At 49.9% G+C, this 18589-nt stretch overlaps 3 protein-coding genes across 3 annotated transcripts; all 3 read left to right on the top strand.

Moving 5' to 3' along the window:
• Positions 1–1995: 1995 nt before the first annotated feature.
• Positions 1996–7286, top strand: EYB26_006329 (uncharacterized protein; the record flags this gene model as incomplete). The annotated part of the gene is made up of 2 exons (XM_054265605.1): positions 1996–3547; positions 3595–7286. The coding sequence occupies 2 exons, from the start codon at positions 1996–1998 to the stop codon at positions 7284–7286; spliced, it is 5244 nt and encodes a 1747-aa protein (XP_054121580.1).
• Positions 7287–13104: 5818 nt separating this feature from the next.
• On the top strand, positions 13105–15418 carry EYB26_006330 (uncharacterized protein; the record flags this gene model as incomplete). The annotated part of the gene is made up of 2 exons (XM_054265606.1): positions 13105–14681; positions 14728–15418. 2 exons carry the CDS (start codon positions 13105–13107, stop codon positions 15416–15418), a joined length of 2268 nt encoding a protein of 755 aa, XP_054121581.1.
• Positions 15419–15560: 142 nt separating this feature from the next.
• On the top strand, positions 15561–17192 carry EYB26_006331 (uncharacterized protein; the record flags this gene model as incomplete). The annotated part of the gene is made up of 1 exon (XM_054265607.1): positions 15561–17192. One exon carries the CDS (start codon positions 15561–15563, stop codon positions 17190–17192), a length of 1632 nt encoding a protein of 543 aa, XP_054121582.1.
• Between the last annotated feature and the right edge of the window lie 1397 nt (positions 17193–18589).

Here is an 18589-nt window from a genome sequence, read left to right on the forward strand (position 1 = left end):
GCTCAAAGAATTCCATCTAATGAAGGATTCCGGACGAGTCAACAAGATCCTAGGAATCCGAATTACATGGTTAGACGGATCTATTCGTCTAGATCAGGAATTCTATACTATACGAATCCTAGAGGAATTTGACATGTTGGAATCAAAGCCACAGATGCTACCATTGAGTCCTAATCTCAATCTAGATGAGGATTCACCTAAGCTATCTCATGAGGCTCATTCTCAATTCCGACATGCTATTGGTCGACTAACCTATCTCGCTGGAGGAACTCGACCAGACATTCAAAGGACAGTTAATCGATTGAGTCAACATCTAGTTGAACCAAAGGAGATCCATTTTAAGGCAATAAAACATCTTCTTCGCTACCTTTGAGGCACAACTAATTACGCAATTTCTTATTTGAAGGGGAGCAAGGATAAGAAGCTGGTTGGTTATACTGATGCCGCATATGGCAATGCATCAAACCTACGTTCAACAACGGGTTATATCTTTATGCTAGCTGGAGGTCCTATATGTTGGTCAAGTCGCAAGCAGCCAATTACTGCGACATCTTCATCCGAGGCTGAATATATTGCTGCGGCTAATTCAGCAAAGCAAGCAATATGGCTACGTCATTTTCTATATTCAATTCGGAAACCGGAAACTTATAAAAATGGGCCAATACCTCTTTATATTGACAACACCTCGGCGTTAAAGCTAGCTGGGAACCCTGTGATGCACAGCCGGAGCAAGCATATCATGATACGATATCATGTCATCAGAGATTTCATTGAACGTGATGAAATCAAGCCTATCCATATTCCTGGAGATCAAATGCTTGCGGATAGCCTCACTAAGGCAGTCAATCCGAAGATATTGAAGTGGTTTGTACAAGAGCTACGGCTACGAGATTAGGAGAATTGAATCTTTGAACCATAACGTTCAAGATCATCAGATTGTCAGAACGAGCGTTCAACACCCTCGAATTTTGATTTATTGTTATTTTCATTCATAATTTTCATTCTTTGGATATTGAACGAAGGGGAGTGTTAAGACATCACGTGACTACTAGTGATTAACGGAAGAATTTTCGCACTAGCACTAATCCGTCGAGGATCAACAAAAGGAGATATATTGGGGTTCAAATGATTGATATTGTTGCACGATCCTCCCAACATCGCTATACTGTCAATCCTGATCCTTTTTATATACAAATATGTGGCAAAAGCTATCTTGCAAAACAAACAAGAATTAGAAATCAATCATTCGAACACATTCTGCTGTATTATCAATCTTTGGGGCAAATTGGTGCTCGTATTGCGTTGTGTCGGATTGGTGGGTTTACTCCAGGTCAATCCTAAATAGTATCTTATATGGATGGAAAGGAAGAAGTGACTAGCAAGATTGTATATATTCAGTTGTTGCTCTGTCTGAATACATCAGGTTCCAAAGCCGGGTTTATATAGACATATTGGCGGGGTGATTTTTGTGAGCTATCAAGAGGGGTAGACATTGGGCTGAAATCTAGGTGCCCAAATATATATCCTATCCAAGATATGTAATTGTCGGCAAGTTGATGACAATTAGGGTTCGGGTTAGGGTTATTTTTTTACTAACAAAAATCCAGGGTTCTGAGGTAGCTAACAATTAGCGTAAAAGGTAGCTGACAATTAGCTTTTTCCAGGCGTTTCCTATGAAACTTGGACCATACATTATTTGATCATTTATTTATAAATCCCTGTATTTTTTATTATGATTCACCCAGCAGATAAGCTATAAAAGTATTGTAAAGCTGGTGAGTTTCACCGTTTAATACTTTTGTTGGGGTATATCGGAAGCCACTCCGTCGTTCAAATAAGAGATGGCCCGTGCCCAGTTCAAGGGGCAGTGTTTACGAATCCATTCCACCACTCGCTCCCACAACAAAGTTTGGATAACTACATTATATATTTCACCGCCATTCGCCACAACAAAGTTTGGATCATTATATTATATATTTCACCGCCATTCGCAGTATGACGAATTCGAATCCATTCCAGAATGCATATTTTGAGCGGTTGGTAGATTTCCCCGTTGTAATCTGCCGTGAATGCCAGTATGGTGTATGGCCAAGCCAGATTGAAGGTCATTTACAGCATGCCCACCATTATATATCGCCGGTGATCCGGATTCAACTTGGAGACGAGGTCCGTGGCTGGCCCGAGATTGCCATAGATCCCATCGAGTTGGATATTCCACCCATCCGAAGCCAGGCTATCCCCCAGCTGATCGGTCCATTAGACGGTTGGCAGTGCCAATTATCACCGGGATCATGTTTATATGTATGCCCCAGTATCAGTACCATGCGGCAACATTGGTTCAAACAACATGGTTGGAGCCGGACCTCCCACGTCGGTCATCCGACTCGATCCACCATGCAGACCATCCTGGCACGGCAGGAACAGGCATGTCGACAGGTTCGATGCCAGCGAATCTTCCCCCGGAAGATGGGGTCCCAGTATTTCGCTATTATTGATGACAAAGAGGACTCCCATCCCATTCCCACCGCATCCAGATCCACGATTTGGGAACAAGCCAGCCGGCAGTACGCCGAGTACGAGAAGCAAGCCGCGGAGCGGATTCAACAGGGCCATGTGGATGAAGCCAATCCGTGGCTCCGTCGGACGGGCTGGGTGCCGTATTTGCACTCATTTTCCAGCACCCAGCTGTTGGAATATATCGACATGCCCGCTATGGATGACCAAATAGATCAATCCCCCATTGCCGATCCCAATGAACGTGCCATCCAGGCTATATGGATAGCCATGGGCCAGGTGGGACAGATCAGCCAGCAGTCCGTCATCCACACTGGCGTGTTTGTGCGCATGGAAGCCATCCGGACAGAACAACATCAAACCCGGTATCAGCCACTGGAGGCATATCAGGATCTGGAGACGATACCAGAGCGCATTCGTCCATGGCAGCAGATATTGATGTTTTTTTGGCGGACACAGCAATGTGCATCTGACAAGAGACATCCCCCATATCGATTCACCCAACGACAACACGCCGCGTGGAATCGACTGGTGCAGGTTGCTCGTCCCCGGATCCCACCCCGGAGTTCGGGACGGTCGATGGTCTTGCAACCTGGACAGCGGCGCCCATGGGAACTCAGCCCATCGCCCATATCCAGCGAGTCGTCCCACTCCGAAGACGAATCATTCACCGACGATGATGAGATGGATGAGGAGATCCACGAGGATCCCGAGCTAGATCCCAAGCTGGATCCCGCTCCACAGAGCGCCATTCCACCATTAACCCCCCTCCAGCGGGCGTGTTTGGACTTTTGCATCGAGCTGTTGAACCAGCGTGTGGTACACCGGGAATACGACTGCGCATTGGTGTGTGCCATGGCGGTGTTGGGCGTTCGCGATCGAGGTGGATGGCGGACCCCGGAGGATTACCCGCCCATTTTGTCCAAAGTGATCAAACTGGCCCGGTTCATGGTGGTCCGGAAAGCCATGGAACTGGCGGAGAACGAGGACGACGCTGAACCCGCCAGTTCCATGCAGGAGAACGACTGGGACAGTGCGTACGGAGGATCCCCATCCCCCGTGCCACTCCATCCAAGAAAGGGTGTTTGCAGTGGGTGACGCAGATGATGGACCGGTTTATGGTGCGTGGATCCCAGAGCCCAATGCAGTGGATGTTGGATTTACGGACGTATGGGTTGAAGATCCATTACAACACCACCACGGAGGGCCATGTGACGTGGCAGAATAGTGATGAGCTGTTATATAAAGATGTCAAATTTACAATGCGGCAGTTCCGTGGCATGGTCGACCACACGGTACGGGATGCACGGCGGATCTTGATGGAGGATTTGCTGCAATGCGCCCCCGATCAGGTGCCCGTGATTCCATGGGATCAGCTATATGATAACCCGTTCAATGAGGACCCCCAATGGAGTTTTGTGCAGGATCCGCGGACCCCATGGCCCGTCGATGGCACCGGCTGGCTATGGCAGCATATCCAGGATCATCCCCCATTATGCCGTCGATTGATCCAGGCCGACGGCCACGGCATTCAGCCCATCCGCTGGCAGGCATTCCACCGACGGATCCGCACGTTTTTGGAGAAGCTGCTGGCGGCGGTCCAATTCACATGGGGCCAACCCGCTCGTGCCCCGGAGTTGTTGAGCATTCGACATGAGAATAGCCACGTTGGTGGGATCCGGAACATGTTCATTGAGGACGGCATGGTGGTATTGGTGGCGCGGTATCATAAAGGATATCAGGTGAGTGGCGACGTCAAGATCATCCATCGATATTTACCACGAGAGGTGGGTGAGCTCCTGGTATGGTATTTATGGCTGGTATTGCCATTTCAACGGCGCATCGACGCGTGGATGCATCAGCGGGAGGACATCAATCCCCATATCTGGGCCTCCGCGCCGTGGGAACCCACATGGACCTCGGAACGGGTGCGGCGGATATTACAACGGGAGAGCACTGTGGGATTGTCCGGGCAGACATTGAATATTGCATCGTACCGTGAGATTGCCATTGCAATCAGCCGCCGATATATGCGAGCAGAACGGGCATTTGTTCGCCGTGACCCCCATTCCACCACGGAGGATGATTTGCATGAGGATGAGGCCCAGATCATAGCCCGGATGATGGATGAGCAGGCTGGACACAGCCCCCACGTGGCGGGAGCTGTATATGCGCGGGAAACCACCGAACGAGCTGGCGAAGTGGCCGATCGACGACAACGATTCCGGCAAAGCAGCCAGGAATGGCACCAGTTTTTAGGATTTGCATCCGCCATCCAATCACTGCGTTCCCGCATGATCACCCCATTCCAGGACACGGCCCAGGCTAGTCAGATCGAGCGATGGAGCCATACCCGAGCCATGGATCTCGACGAGTCATTACAGCAGATGATGGGACCATCCGCCACGTTTCGTGGGACCCAGAAAGCCGTGATTCAGTCCATCGTCCAGCGGCAGAGTCCCATTGTCGCCATTATGCCCACGGGCGCGGGGAAGAGTTTATTGTTCATGTTGCCCGCATGGATGAGTCATGGGGGCACCACCATTGTGGTCGTTCCATTGGTGGCATTACGTGCCGATCTCCAACAACGATGCCAGACCTTGGGCATCTCCTGTGTGGAATGGGATTCGCGACGTCCCGTCGATGGAGCATCGATTGTATTGGTGACGCCGGAATCCGCGGTGAGCGAGAGATTCCAGACCTTTATTAACCGGAAGCAGTGGACCAAGGAGCTGGACCGCATTGTGATCGACGAATGCCACATCATATTACAGGAAGGATACCAGTTCCGGAAGCAGATGGCGCAGCTGGGTGCATTGGTCCGCGCGGAGACCCAACTCATGTTATTAACCGCCACCTTGCCCCGTGAAAGCGAAGCATTGTTATGCCAGCGGATGTATTTAGATTCCCCCACGATCCAGTGGTTCCGCGGCCGGACCAGCCGGACCAACGTGGCATATCAAGTGATCGAGATTGGCGCCGGTGAGCCATCTTGTGATATAAGCGAGCTGATGATTACGTGGATTCAGCAGCGCGTTCAGCAGCTCCACGAGGGGAAAGTGGTCATATATGCCAATACGATTGCCACCGTCCAGCGGATTGCCCATCAACTGCAATGTCCCGCTTATTACAGCCAGGCGGTGGATAAAAAGGGGATGTTAGCATCATTCCAGAAGCAGAATCCCGGGGTGATCGTGGCCACGAGTGCGTTGGGAATGGGGATTGATATCCCCGATATCCGGCTGGTGATCCACATGGGCCGGACGCGGTCCTTGTTGGATTATGGACAGGAAAGTGGACGAGCCGGACGCGATGGGGCCGCCAGCCAGGCGATCATGTTAATCGATGGCCACGGAGCGGGTTGGGGGGATCCGCCCACGGTGGATTCGCGGGTGGAGGAATACCTTGGCGGTGGTTGTCGACGGCGGGCATTAGATATATATTTAGACGGGACGGTGGATGGATATACACGGCAGCAGTGTGAGGACGCTGAGGCGATATGTGACCAGTGTCAGAGTAGTATAGATCCCAATCCCGCCAGTCCGAATGCCAGTCCCAATGGCTGGCTGAGTGCCCGCGAGAATAACAGACAGGAAGCCAGTGATTCGGCCAGTGATTCGGCCAGTGATTCGGCCAGTGATTCGGCCAGTGATTCGGCCAGTGATTCGGCCAGTGATTCGGCCAGTGATTCGGCCAGTGATTCGGCCAGTGATTCGGCCAGTGATCCAGCCGCCAGTGGTTCGGCCAGTGATCCAGCCAGTGATCCAGCCAGTGATTCGGCCAGTGATCCAGCCAGTGATCCAGCCAGTGGTTCGGCCAGTGATCCAGCCAGTGATCCAGCCAGTGATTCGGCCAGTGATTCGGCCAGTGATTCGGCCAGTGATCCAGGCAGAGATCCAGCCAGTGATTCGGCCAGTGATCCAGGCAGAGATCCAGCCAGTGATCCAGCCAGTCATCCAGCCAGTCATCCAGCCAGTCATTCAGCCAGTCATTCAGCCATCCATGACAGACCAAACGGCTGCCCAAAGAACCGCCCAAGGACCAGCCATTTCACCAGTCCCAACAGCCACCATATCGCCATTCCCACACCATCACCCGGTCCACGCAAACGCGCCATTTCCCACCATTCCATCCCCCCCATGGCCAAACGTCGGGCCCATCCCATATTCCCGTCGACGGCATATTACCAGGGGCCCATGCAACGACAGACGCAGCACGCGGAGGCGGATGGACAGGAAATCGAGTCCATCCGGGAACCGTTTGACCGGTGGGCCGGGCAATGTCGATTATGCGGGATGACAGGGCAACCAGCGCACCATAGGATTGGCAATTGTCCCCATCCACAGGCACAGATTGCGCAGTCATGGATGGACCAGGTGATCGAACAGGTGGTCCATCAGCCACGGGGGGCCGGACGGCGAGGGTATGAGGCATATGCGGCATGTTTTGGATGCCATTCCCCGCAGTGGATTTGCCAACAGTGGGAGAGCAACGGCTACGGTGGTTACCAGAAGACGCACGAGCGGTGTCAATATCCCCATGTGGCGATTCCGATCATGGGACAGTTATTGCATGGACCGCAGCGGCATTCAATCCGTGTAGCATGGCAACAGCGAATGCAGGCCCAGTTCCCCGGGGTGGACATTGACGATGAGCGAGGGTTGATTGGACATTTCCAACGGCGATTTGGGCGACGTGGTGAGGAGCGCAGCGGATTGGTGGTAGAGATGAATTGGATGTGTGAATTTATCGAGCGGGAATTCCCCGCGTGAGGTTATATATATTTATATCCCCATTCCATCAATACCCCCAACATATATGATATATCATCATATCCAGCAACGTTGAGGCCATTACAATGATTAAGAATTGTATATATATATCACCGTTCATAGAGGAAATTGATCATCTCCATCCACAACGCATCACGATGATATTATTCAGATTATTGATCATGAGCAAGATATATTCGAAGATTATAACTGTTATATCCAGATTCAGGACTAGATTTAGATCAGGGTTCAGGATCAGATTTCGATTATGGTTAGGGATCAGGATCAGATTTGGATCAGGGTTCGGGATTGAATTTCGATTATGGTTAGAGATCGGATTTATATTATATATAGAGATATACATTCGCGCCATTACCCAAGTTGTATATCAAGAAAGCCAACTTACATATAAAGGATTGACCCCATAACCCAACATGTATATTAAGGATTCAATAACCCAACTTACCGGTAGAGGGATTGGTAATCCAACTTATAGGTAGAAAGATTCGTAACCCAACTTGCAGGTAGAAAGATTAGTAACCCAACTTATAGATAGAGAGATTGGTAACCCAATTTACACTAGGATTGGCTCCATAACCAAGTGGCTATAACTGTAACCCATATCGCGATTCGGTTCATCAGGCAGTTATTGTATCGACCGCAGCAGGATGCCATCCATATAGCATCGCAACGGCGAATACAGGGGCAGTCCCCCACGGTCGACATCAATGACCCACGGCAGTTGATCCGGCATTTCCAACGGCGATTTAGACGACGCAGTGAGAAGCGCAGTGGATTGGTGGTGGAGATGAATTAGAGGTGTGGATTTATTGAGCAGGAATTCCCGGGGTGTGGTTATATATATATGATGGGTTTAGATTGCAATGGCAACCAGCAACTGAGCGGCATTATATAATTGATATTGGAGATCAAGAGTGAGGAATATATGGAAGATAGAGATTATTACATCACGGTTTGGGATCAGATTCCGATCGTGGTTAGGGATTGGATTCAGATTGTGGTTAGGGATTGGATTCAGATCGTGGTTAGGGATTGGATTGAGATCGTGGTTAGGGATTGGATTCAGATCATGGTTAGGGACTGGATTGAGATCATGGTTAGGGACTGGATTGAGATCGTGATTAGGGATTGGATTCCGATCATGATTAGGAATTGGATTCAGATCATGGTTAGGGATCAGATTCAGATCGTGGTTAGGAATCGGATTCAGATAATAGATTAAAATATGATATATGATCCAACTTGCACATAAAGGATTTTAATAACCCAACTTGCAGGTAAAGGACATAAAGGGGAGGGTAACCCAACTTGTACAAAAAGGGTAGAGTAACCCAACTTGCGCATAAAGAGGAGGATAACCCAACTTGTACATAAAGGGGAGAATAACCCAACTTGCACATAAAGGGCCGGGTAGCCCAACTTGCACATAAAGGACATAAAGGGGAGGGTAACCCAACTTGGACGTAAAGGGGAGGGTAAGCCAACTTGGACATCAAGGGTAGAGTAACCCAACTTGGACATCAAGGGCAGGATAACCCAACTTACACGTTCAGGGTAGGATAACCCAACTTGTACATAAAGGGGAGAATAACCCAACTTGCACATAAAGGGCCGGGTAGCCCAACTTGCACATAAAGGACATAAAGGGGAGGGTAACCCAACTTGGACGTAAAGGGGAGGGTAACCCAACTTGCACATAAAGGGCCGGGTAGCCCAACTTGCACGTTCAGGGTAGGATAACCCAACTTGCACATAAAGGGTAGGATAACCCAACTTGGACATAAAGAGGAGGATAACCCAACTTGTACATAAAGGGGAGAATAACCCAACTTGCAAATAAAGGGCCGGGTAGCCCAACTTGCACATAAAGGACATAAAGGGGAGGGTAACCCAACTTGGACGTAAAGGGGAGGGTAACCCAACTTGCACGTAAAGGGCAGGGTAACCCAACTTGGACGTAAAGGGGAGGGTAAGCCAACTTGGACATCAAGGGTAGAGTAACCCAACTTGGACATCAAGGGCAGGATAACCCAACTTACACGTTCAGGGTAGGATAACCCAACTTGCACATAAAGGGTAGGATAACCCAACTTGGACATAAAGGGGAGGGTAACCCAATTTATACATTCAGGGCAGGATAATCCAACTTGCGCGTTCAGGGCAGGGTAACCCAACTTGCACGTAAAGGGTAGAGTAACCCAACTCAGATGTAAACGGCAGGATAATCCAACTTATACGTTCAGGGTAGGATAACCCAACTTGCACGTTCAGGGCAGGGTAACCCAACTTACACATTCAGGGTAGAGTAATCCAGCTTGTATATAAAGGGCAGGGTAAACCAACTTAGACATAAAGGGGAGTGTAACCCAACTTGTAGGTAGAAAGATTAGTAACCCAACTTATAGGTAGAAAGATTAATAACCCAACTTACCAGTAGAGGGATTGATAACCCAACTTATAGGTAGAGAGATTAGTAACCCAATTTACATATCCAGGATTGGCTCCATAACCAAGTGGCTATAACTGTAACCCATATCGCGATTTGGATCATCAGGCAGTTATTGTATTGACCACAGCAGGATACCATCCATATAACATCGCAACGGCGAATACAGGGGCAGTCCCCCACGGTCGACATCAATGACCCACGGCAGTTGATCCGGCATTTCCAATGGCGATTTAGACGACGCGGTGAGAAGCGCAGTGGGTTAGTCGTGGAGATGAATTAGATGTATAGATTTATCGAGTTCCCATTCCTGGGGTGAGGTTATATGTATGATAGAGCTGGCATTATTATATATTCCATTCATCCCATACACGGCAGCGGCGATATACTCCATACAATTATGTATTATTAGGAATATTGATATCCGGCATATAGAGGCATCAGTATTTATATATCCAGAACTTGCGGTGGTGATCATGAAGATGAATTCATAATATATATACCGGGTGGTGGGTTTCGGTTGCAATGGCAACCAGCAACTGAGCGGCATTATAGAATTGATATTGGAGATCAAGAGTGAGGAATATATGGAGGATAAAGATTATTATATCATGGTTAGGGATCGGATTTAGATGATGGTTAGGGATCGGATTCCAATCGTGGTTAGGGATTGGATTGAGATCGTGGTTAGGGATTAGATTCCGATCATGGTTAGGGATCGGATTCCAATCGTGGTTAGGGATTGGATTGAGATCGTGGTTAGGGATTAGATTCCGATCATGGTTAGGGATTGGATTGAGATCGTGGTTAGGGATTAGATTCCGATCATGGTTAGGGATCGGATTCCAATCGTGGTTAGGGATTGGATTGAGATCGTGGTTAGGGATTAGATTCCGATCATGGTTAGGGATTGGATTCAGATCATGGTTAGGGATTGGATTCAGATCATGGTTAGGGATTGGATTCAGATCATGGTTAGGGATCGGATTCAGATCGTGATTAGAGATCGGATTCAGATAATAGATTAAAATACACCCCATAATCCAGCTTGCATATAAAGGATTTTAATAACCCAACTTGTAGGTAAAGGGCCAGATAACCCAACTTGCACATAAAGGGTAGGATAACCCAACTTACACATAAAGGGCCGGGTAACGCAAGGGTTAGAAGAGGGTAGGATAACGCAAGTTTCACATACAGGGTAGAGTCACCCAACTTGCACATAAAGAGTAGGATAACCCAACTTCCACACAAAGGATTGACCCCATAACCCAAGATACACATCAAGGATTCAATAAGCCAACTGACAGGTAGAGTATATATATTCCCATTCCGATTTGGTAGATATTATATAGGGAGATATATCGAGTTGCACGTCAGGGAAGGCAACTTGGAGGTTCAGCGCAGGGTAATACAAGTTATATATCAAGGATCAGATAACACAAGTTACACATTATAGGCAGGGTACAGAAACTTATAGATAACAGATTCAATCAGGCAGATTAGACGTAGAGGGTTTAGTAGGGCGAGTTGCACATGGAGGATTTCATCATGCCCGTTGTAGGTAGAGAGATTGGTCACCCCCATTATCGGTTCCGGGTTAACAGCGTAACACAAGTTATAGATCCAGGGCAGGATAACACAACTCCCAACTCGGTTCGAAATGATTCAGGTGAGTGACCAGTACGTTTAACACAGATACCCCATAACTTTAAAGCAAGTGGCCGATAACTTTAAGCCAAGTACAGCATAACTTTAAGCCAAGTGGCCAGTAACTTTGACACGAGTAGCCAGTAAGTTTAACGCGAGTAGCGCGTAACTTTAACGCAAGTACGGGATAACTTTAACCCAAATGGCCAGTAACTTTCAGCCAAGTACGGCATAACTTTAACGCAAGTGGCCAGTAACTTTGACACGAGTAGCCAGTAAGTTTAACGCAAGTGGCCAGTAACTTTAACGCGAGTAGCTGGTAAGTTTAACCCAGATGCGCCGGTAACCCAACTTGCACATAAAGGGTAGGATAACGCAACTTGGACGTAAAGGCAGGGTAAGGCAACTTATTAGAACAGAGAAAGGTAACGCAACTTGGACGTAAAGGGGCAGAGTAAGCCAACTTCCAACTCGATCCGAAATGGTTAATGCGAGTGGGTGGTAACTTTAACGCAGGTGCCCCGTAACTTTAAGGCGAGTGCCCCGTAACTTTAACGCGAGTGGCCAGTAACTTTAACGCGAGTGCACCGTAACTTTAACGCGAGTGGCCAGTAACTTTAACCCAGGTGCGCCGGTAAGCCAACTTGCACGTAAAGGGGAGAGTAACCCAACTTGGTAGGAGAGGGCAGGGTAACCCAACTTGTTAGGAGAGGGTTAAGGTTATAACGGCTAACACTTATTTTAAATGTCGGTGATATAACCGCCATTTATTTTTGCTAACAAACACTAGTGTGGTGCTAGGCAGTCTGGATAACCGCCATTTATTTATTGGCGGTTATCCCCCAGCTATATTTACCACTAACACTTATTTTAAATGTCGGTGATATAACCGCCATTTATTTTTGCTAACAAACACTAGTGTGGTGCTAGGCAGTCTGGATAACCGCCATTTATTTATTGGCGGTTATCCCCCAGCTATATTTACCACTAGGGTTACCGCTCAAATTTGGACCAGATATAATGTCGACTTCGGGCAACTTGTCCATGTAAGTATAATCAATTTGAGCGATTCGTTCACCAGTGGTATATGATTGAAAATGATTAGGGTTCATTTTTGATGTTGGTGGTTTGCGGAAGCGTTATACCCAATATAGATATTCATCCACACCATAAGGGGTCATATTAGCATTTCCACGACGCGTATTCCCACGCGTTCCACGTGTATATTCATATTCATGCCATTCATATTCATTCAATTCACCAGGAGTAAATCATAATCAAGCATGGCACCCCCAATTGTTGACCAGATATTCCAGTATGACCCCCATCATCGGATTGTAATTTGTTGTTTGTGCCAGCATGTTGTATTTGATAGTCAGTTACCATCCCATTTACGGAACACGAGGCATATACGAGAACGGCATTCACAGCACATTATATTATTCCAGCAATATCACCAGCAGTTTCCCGAACGGATCCGCCATCACCGTGAATTGGTGATCCCCCATTGCGCCCATTGCGCCCATTCCCGGATTGATCCCACCGCGGGATCCCACATATCAGTGTAGTTATCCCGGTTGCCATTGGATTGGAGAGACCATTCGACGGATCCACGACCATTGCCGCCAGGAACATGGATGGAAAAACCCCCAGAACCGAGGACGACCCCGTTCCAAGGCACCGTCCAAACCCCAGCCCAACATGCCATGGAACATTGTAGCCAGCCAACGGTTTATCCCCAAAGGACGTGGATCCCAACGGTTTGCCGTCCAACATGACCATACCACCATCACCACCGCCATATCCGATCCAGAAAACCCATCATGGGATGCGGCGCAGCAGGCGATGAAGCAGGAGATCATCCATCGAGAGCAGCAGATCGACGCCGCGGAACGAGAACGGATCCGTCCCCACGAGTCCCGCGAGGTCAACCCATGGGTCGAACGGATGGGATGGGCCGATCATTTGTTAGAGGAGGATCGAGGCACATTACGGGCATTGTTACAACGACCCGATCCCGAACAAGAGCCCATATTGGCCGAGATTGACGAGCGATTTCACCGGATCGTCATGGTCGCGCAGCGCACCACATTGACGCGGTTGAACATATTCAGTCGATTTGAGATGCACCGGAAACAGGTGGATCAGATGCCCCAACACCCGTTCCAAGCGCGGATGGTGGCCGGCACCATTGAACAGTACATCGAGGTGTGGCAACGGATCATCCGGTATATCATGCGCAGTGTGAGTACCGGCGACGTCCGATTTCAGTTCCATGCCACCCAATGCGAGACCATCCACCAGATCCGGCAGGCCATGTCCGAGGACGAGAGCACCCATTCCCCCGTCCATGCCACCGAGGAGATGGATCCCACCGACCAGCCATTGGATGCCGTCGATCGTGCCATATTGACATGGTGCATCGCCATGTTGGACCATCGATTACAGGGTCAGCACGGGCAGGAGTTCGTGAACGGCATCATCAGCGGGTTGGCCGCCATGGGGATCCGGGAGTCGGGTGGATGGGAGACGGCGTTGGCATTTACCCCCAAGTTGTCCGCCATGATCAAGATTGCCCGCATGTTAGTCGCGCAACAGGCATGGGAGGAAAGCGAGGCCCATGCCGGATTGTCCGATTGTTTCGTGGCATTACGCGGGATGATGTTGCGATTTATGACCACCATGGAACCCACCCCGATGAAGTGGATGTTGGATTCCCGCACATACGGCATGAAAATCCGGTACGGCACCACGGCGGATGGGTTGATTGAATGGCACGGAGACCGCATCACATACCAGCATCATCGGTTTACCATGGATCAATTGCGGGAGACGGTGCATGGCATTATCAACCGGGCATGGGACCATTTGACGCAGGACGTATTGTTGTTTCCCACCGACCATCGATTGCCAACCATCGCATGGGAGACCATGGAGGACCATGCCGTCGAGGATCAACCCGGGTGGTATTTTGCCCAGGATCCCCGCAATGCATGGGACGTGGATGACACATGGTGGTTACACGACCGCATATGGCAGGAACCCGGATTCCGACGCGCATTCATCCACGCCGAGCGTCCATCCGGCACATCCGCCACCCACGCATGGCGCCCCCGTCGAGTGCAGCAGTGGATGCGAGCCGTGGGACGGATGAAGGAGTATTTATTGGTGTTGATGCATTTGACCAGCGGTGCCCCCGCACGAGGGCCCGAAGCCATGTCCATCCGGTACCAGAACACCCCGTTTGGCGGATTACGCAACCAGTTGATCGAGCACGGGTTGGTGTCATTCATGACCACGTATCACAAAGGATACCACATCCAGGGTCGACCCAAGATCATCCATCGATACGTGCCCCGGGCCGTGGGCGAGTTGTTTATATATTTCCAACGGTTGGCCATGCCATTCCAACGCCACGTCGAAACCATGGTGTACGGACAACCCGAACGGAGGTGGGTTTATATGGCCGCCCCAGGAGGTGGATGGCACCACATGGACGTCCGAACGGATGAAACGGGCCATGCAACGAGAAACCGAGATTGGCATGGGGGTCCCATTGACCATCAGCGCATGCCGGCAGATCATGATCGCCATTGCCCGGCGATATTTGGGTCCCACGACCGGGTTTGAGAGCGATTCGATGGAGGAAGAACAGGAGATGGATGAGGACGAGGATGGGTGTTGGTGGACGGCCGACGATGCGGTGATTGATATCCAAGCCGGACATGGAAGCCACGTGGCCGGGATGATATACGCACGCGGCGTGGAGGAAGCCCCCGGGACCATGGCGGCCATGAAGGCCCAGTTTCGACAGGCCAGTGAGCGATGGCATCGGTTTTTGGGATTTCCCCCCGTCCATCGTGCCGGCATGAAACGAACACGAGGGATTCCCACGGTGGATCCCCGTGCCGTGGCCCATTGGCACGCCATGCGACAGGCGCCCATTCAGCCGTTGTTGGAAGGGATTGTCGGACCCGGCGCCCAGTTCCAGGGGGATCCAGAAAGCGGCCATTGACGCCGTCATGGGCAGTGCCCCGTGGGTATTGGGGTGATGGGCACCGGTGGTGGGAAGAGCATGATATTCATGGTCCCCGCGGCGTGGGAGCGATGCCGGGACGAGCATCGTGGTGGTGCCGACGGTATCGTTACGGCAGGATATGCAGCGGGAGTGTGCGCAGGCGGGCATATCATGCGTGCCGTGGAATTCCCATCGACCGCCCGAGACGGCGCGGATCGTATTAGTGACGCCGGAATCGGCCACCAGCAAGGGGTTTCGATCGTACATCAGTCGATTGCAGGAGCGGAACCGATTGGACCGGATCGTCATCGACGAATGCCACACGATATTGGACAGCCGCGAGGAGTTTCGACCGAAGATGGCGGGATTACACGTGTTGATGACCATCGGCAGTCCCGTGGTGTTGTTGACGGCCACGTTGCCGGCCGTGGATGAGGTTCGATTATTCCAGCGGTTGCAGTTGACGCCCACCGTCGTGCAACGATTCCGCAGTCCCCACACGACGCGGGTCAACATCGCATATCGGGTCGAGTCGATGAGCGTGGACGTGGATGAGGACGAGGTGGTGGCATTCATCCGGCAGCGCGAGGCCCATTGGCATCCCCGTGGCGGCCAGATCATCGTATATCGGAGCGAGACCGGCGACGTGGACGCATTGGCCACCCGATTGGGTTGTTTGGCATATCACGGCAAGATGGCCGTGGCCATGAAAGAGCACGCATTACAGGCATTCACCCCGCATCCCGAGGGGACGACGGACCCCATCCGCAGTGGCATGACGATTGTGGCGACGAACGCATTGGGCATGGGCATCAATATTCGCACCGTGCGGTGTGTCATCCACGTGGAGGTGCCCAGCATGTTGCGGGAGTACAGCCAGGAAAGCGGACGGGCCGGACGGGATGGGCAGGCCAGTGAAGCCATCATCATCGCGCCCACGCCATTCCAGGCCCGCGGATGGTCGCAGTGGGAGGCCGGATATGAAGAAGGGAAACAGGCCATGCGGGAGTATTTCCACGGCACCAGATGTCGACGGGCGGTATTGGATGCGTATTTGGATTCATACGAGAGACCCGACGGTTGTACGGACGGTGAGGCACCATGTGATCAATGCAGCGTCCGTTCGCATCCATCCCCATTGCATTCCGCCGACGTGACGGCCACATGGATGGCGCAGGAGCAGCAGAAGCAGACGATGGCCCAGCAGGTGCAACGGATCCGTGGGGAGGCGGCCATGGCGGTGGATCAATTAGAGAGCACATTATTGCAGTGGCAACACCGATGTGCGGTGTGTTATATGGAGACGATGGATGTGGCCATGTCCATGCATCCCATCACGGCATGTTCCCAACCCGCGGCGGGCATTGTCCAGGGTCACATCGAGCAGATGACGCGGCAGATGCGGGAGCGGCGCAAATACGCGCGGTTTTCGTGTTGTTTCACATGCGGGGTGCCCCAGGCCATATGCCAGCGATACGAGGCCCGTCCCGACGGTGGATGGCGGGTCATTCCCGAACGACAATGCCAGTTTCCGGACGTGGTGATCCCGACGGTGATCAGCATCATGCATTTGAACCCCGGCGCATGTGCGGAGACGATATATGCATGGATGCGCGACGACCAGGTGGATGTGGAGGATGCCGACCACGTATATGCATGGTTTGGGCAGAAGATCCGATGGAGTGGCATGGAAGGGACCCGATTGATTGAGGTGTTTTATCGGTTGAGTCGGTTTGTGATTGCACCCACATCCCGGTCCCCACGAGCATGACGGTTTTACACCCCGGGTGCAGAAGCATTATATTGTTATTTAATCAAGAGATACCGTGTTTCCATTCCACAGAATCCATGGAAGGGATCCATATCGTCCATGTGATCCAAATCATAAAAATCATCGACATCGTGGAAGTAACCAAAGAGATGGAAGTCAGAGCGAGCAACCCACACCCCCCATATTCCATATATCGCATATATCCAAAGGTTCCGGTGCACCGACCGAATTTTGGGTTCATTGATCGATAAAGAATGGCCGATAGAAGGATCCATACATTAGAGTGCCAACCAGAGAGAGATACACATGATATATTTCCAGTAATCCAACATCATACCAATGCAAGTCATAATTCATACCGCAGAGTATCCATCCATCATCATTGAAAGGATATTGGAGTTGATTAACCGTCCATCATCATATCCAACCATCGAGATATATAATTCGTTCGTGGATGCCGTTCCCGGCAAGATAGGAACCCCATAACCGTATTACACGTTACAACAATATTACACGTTACAACAATATATATTTCATGGCAGTGACACGCGTTCAAAGACAGTTTTATACACCAGATGCAGAAATGGCATATCCATTACCGATGCACCCAATATCGACCGGGACCGTAGTTGTTGGAGATTACCGAGGAAAGTCGGATTTAGACGGTGATATGTCCCGAACCCACCGATCCACAGACCAGCATTTACAGCCCCACGAGGTTGACCGACATCAGAGCAACCATCAACGTTTTTCAGATGATTTCCGTTATATCCATAATCCGATCCGCATTATATTACCATTGCGAATATCATATGTCCGAAAACATCATATATATCACGTAGAAGATGATTATATATTTCGATTGATCACGGTTGAATGAAGGTATTTATATATAATCCAGATCAAGAATATCATGGTTCATCAATATGGATTATAAATTTATAGCACCGTTCGGAGTCGAAAGGAAAGATGATATTACGATAATTATTCACGATTATTCGAGGAGAAAAAGAAAGATTCCGATTTCGATTGAGGTCCGAAAAAGGATATTCCATGGATCCCGTCCACATTTTTCGAACCAGCGAATGATAAGAAGGTCCGGTATGGAAGAATCATATATATGAAGGATTATGTCGATATATCATACCGAAAAGGAAAGAAATCGGATTGGGATTAGGATTAGGATTAGGATTAGGATTAGGATTAGGATTAGGATTAGGATTAGGATTAGGATTAGGATTAGGATTAGGATTAGAGTTAGGATTAGGATTAGGATTAGGATTAGGATTAGGATTAGGATTAGGATTAGGATTAGGATTAGGATTAGGATTAGGATTAGGATTAGGATTAGGATTAGGATTAGGATTAGGATTAGGATTAGGATTAGGATTAGGATT

The sequence above is a fragment of the Talaromyces marneffei genome, chromosome 4, assembly GCF_009556855.1.
Source record: "Talaromyces marneffei chromosome 4, complete sequence".
Lineage (NCBI taxonomy): Eukaryota > Fungi > Ascomycota > Eurotiomycetes > Eurotiales > Trichocomaceae > Talaromyces > Talaromyces marneffei.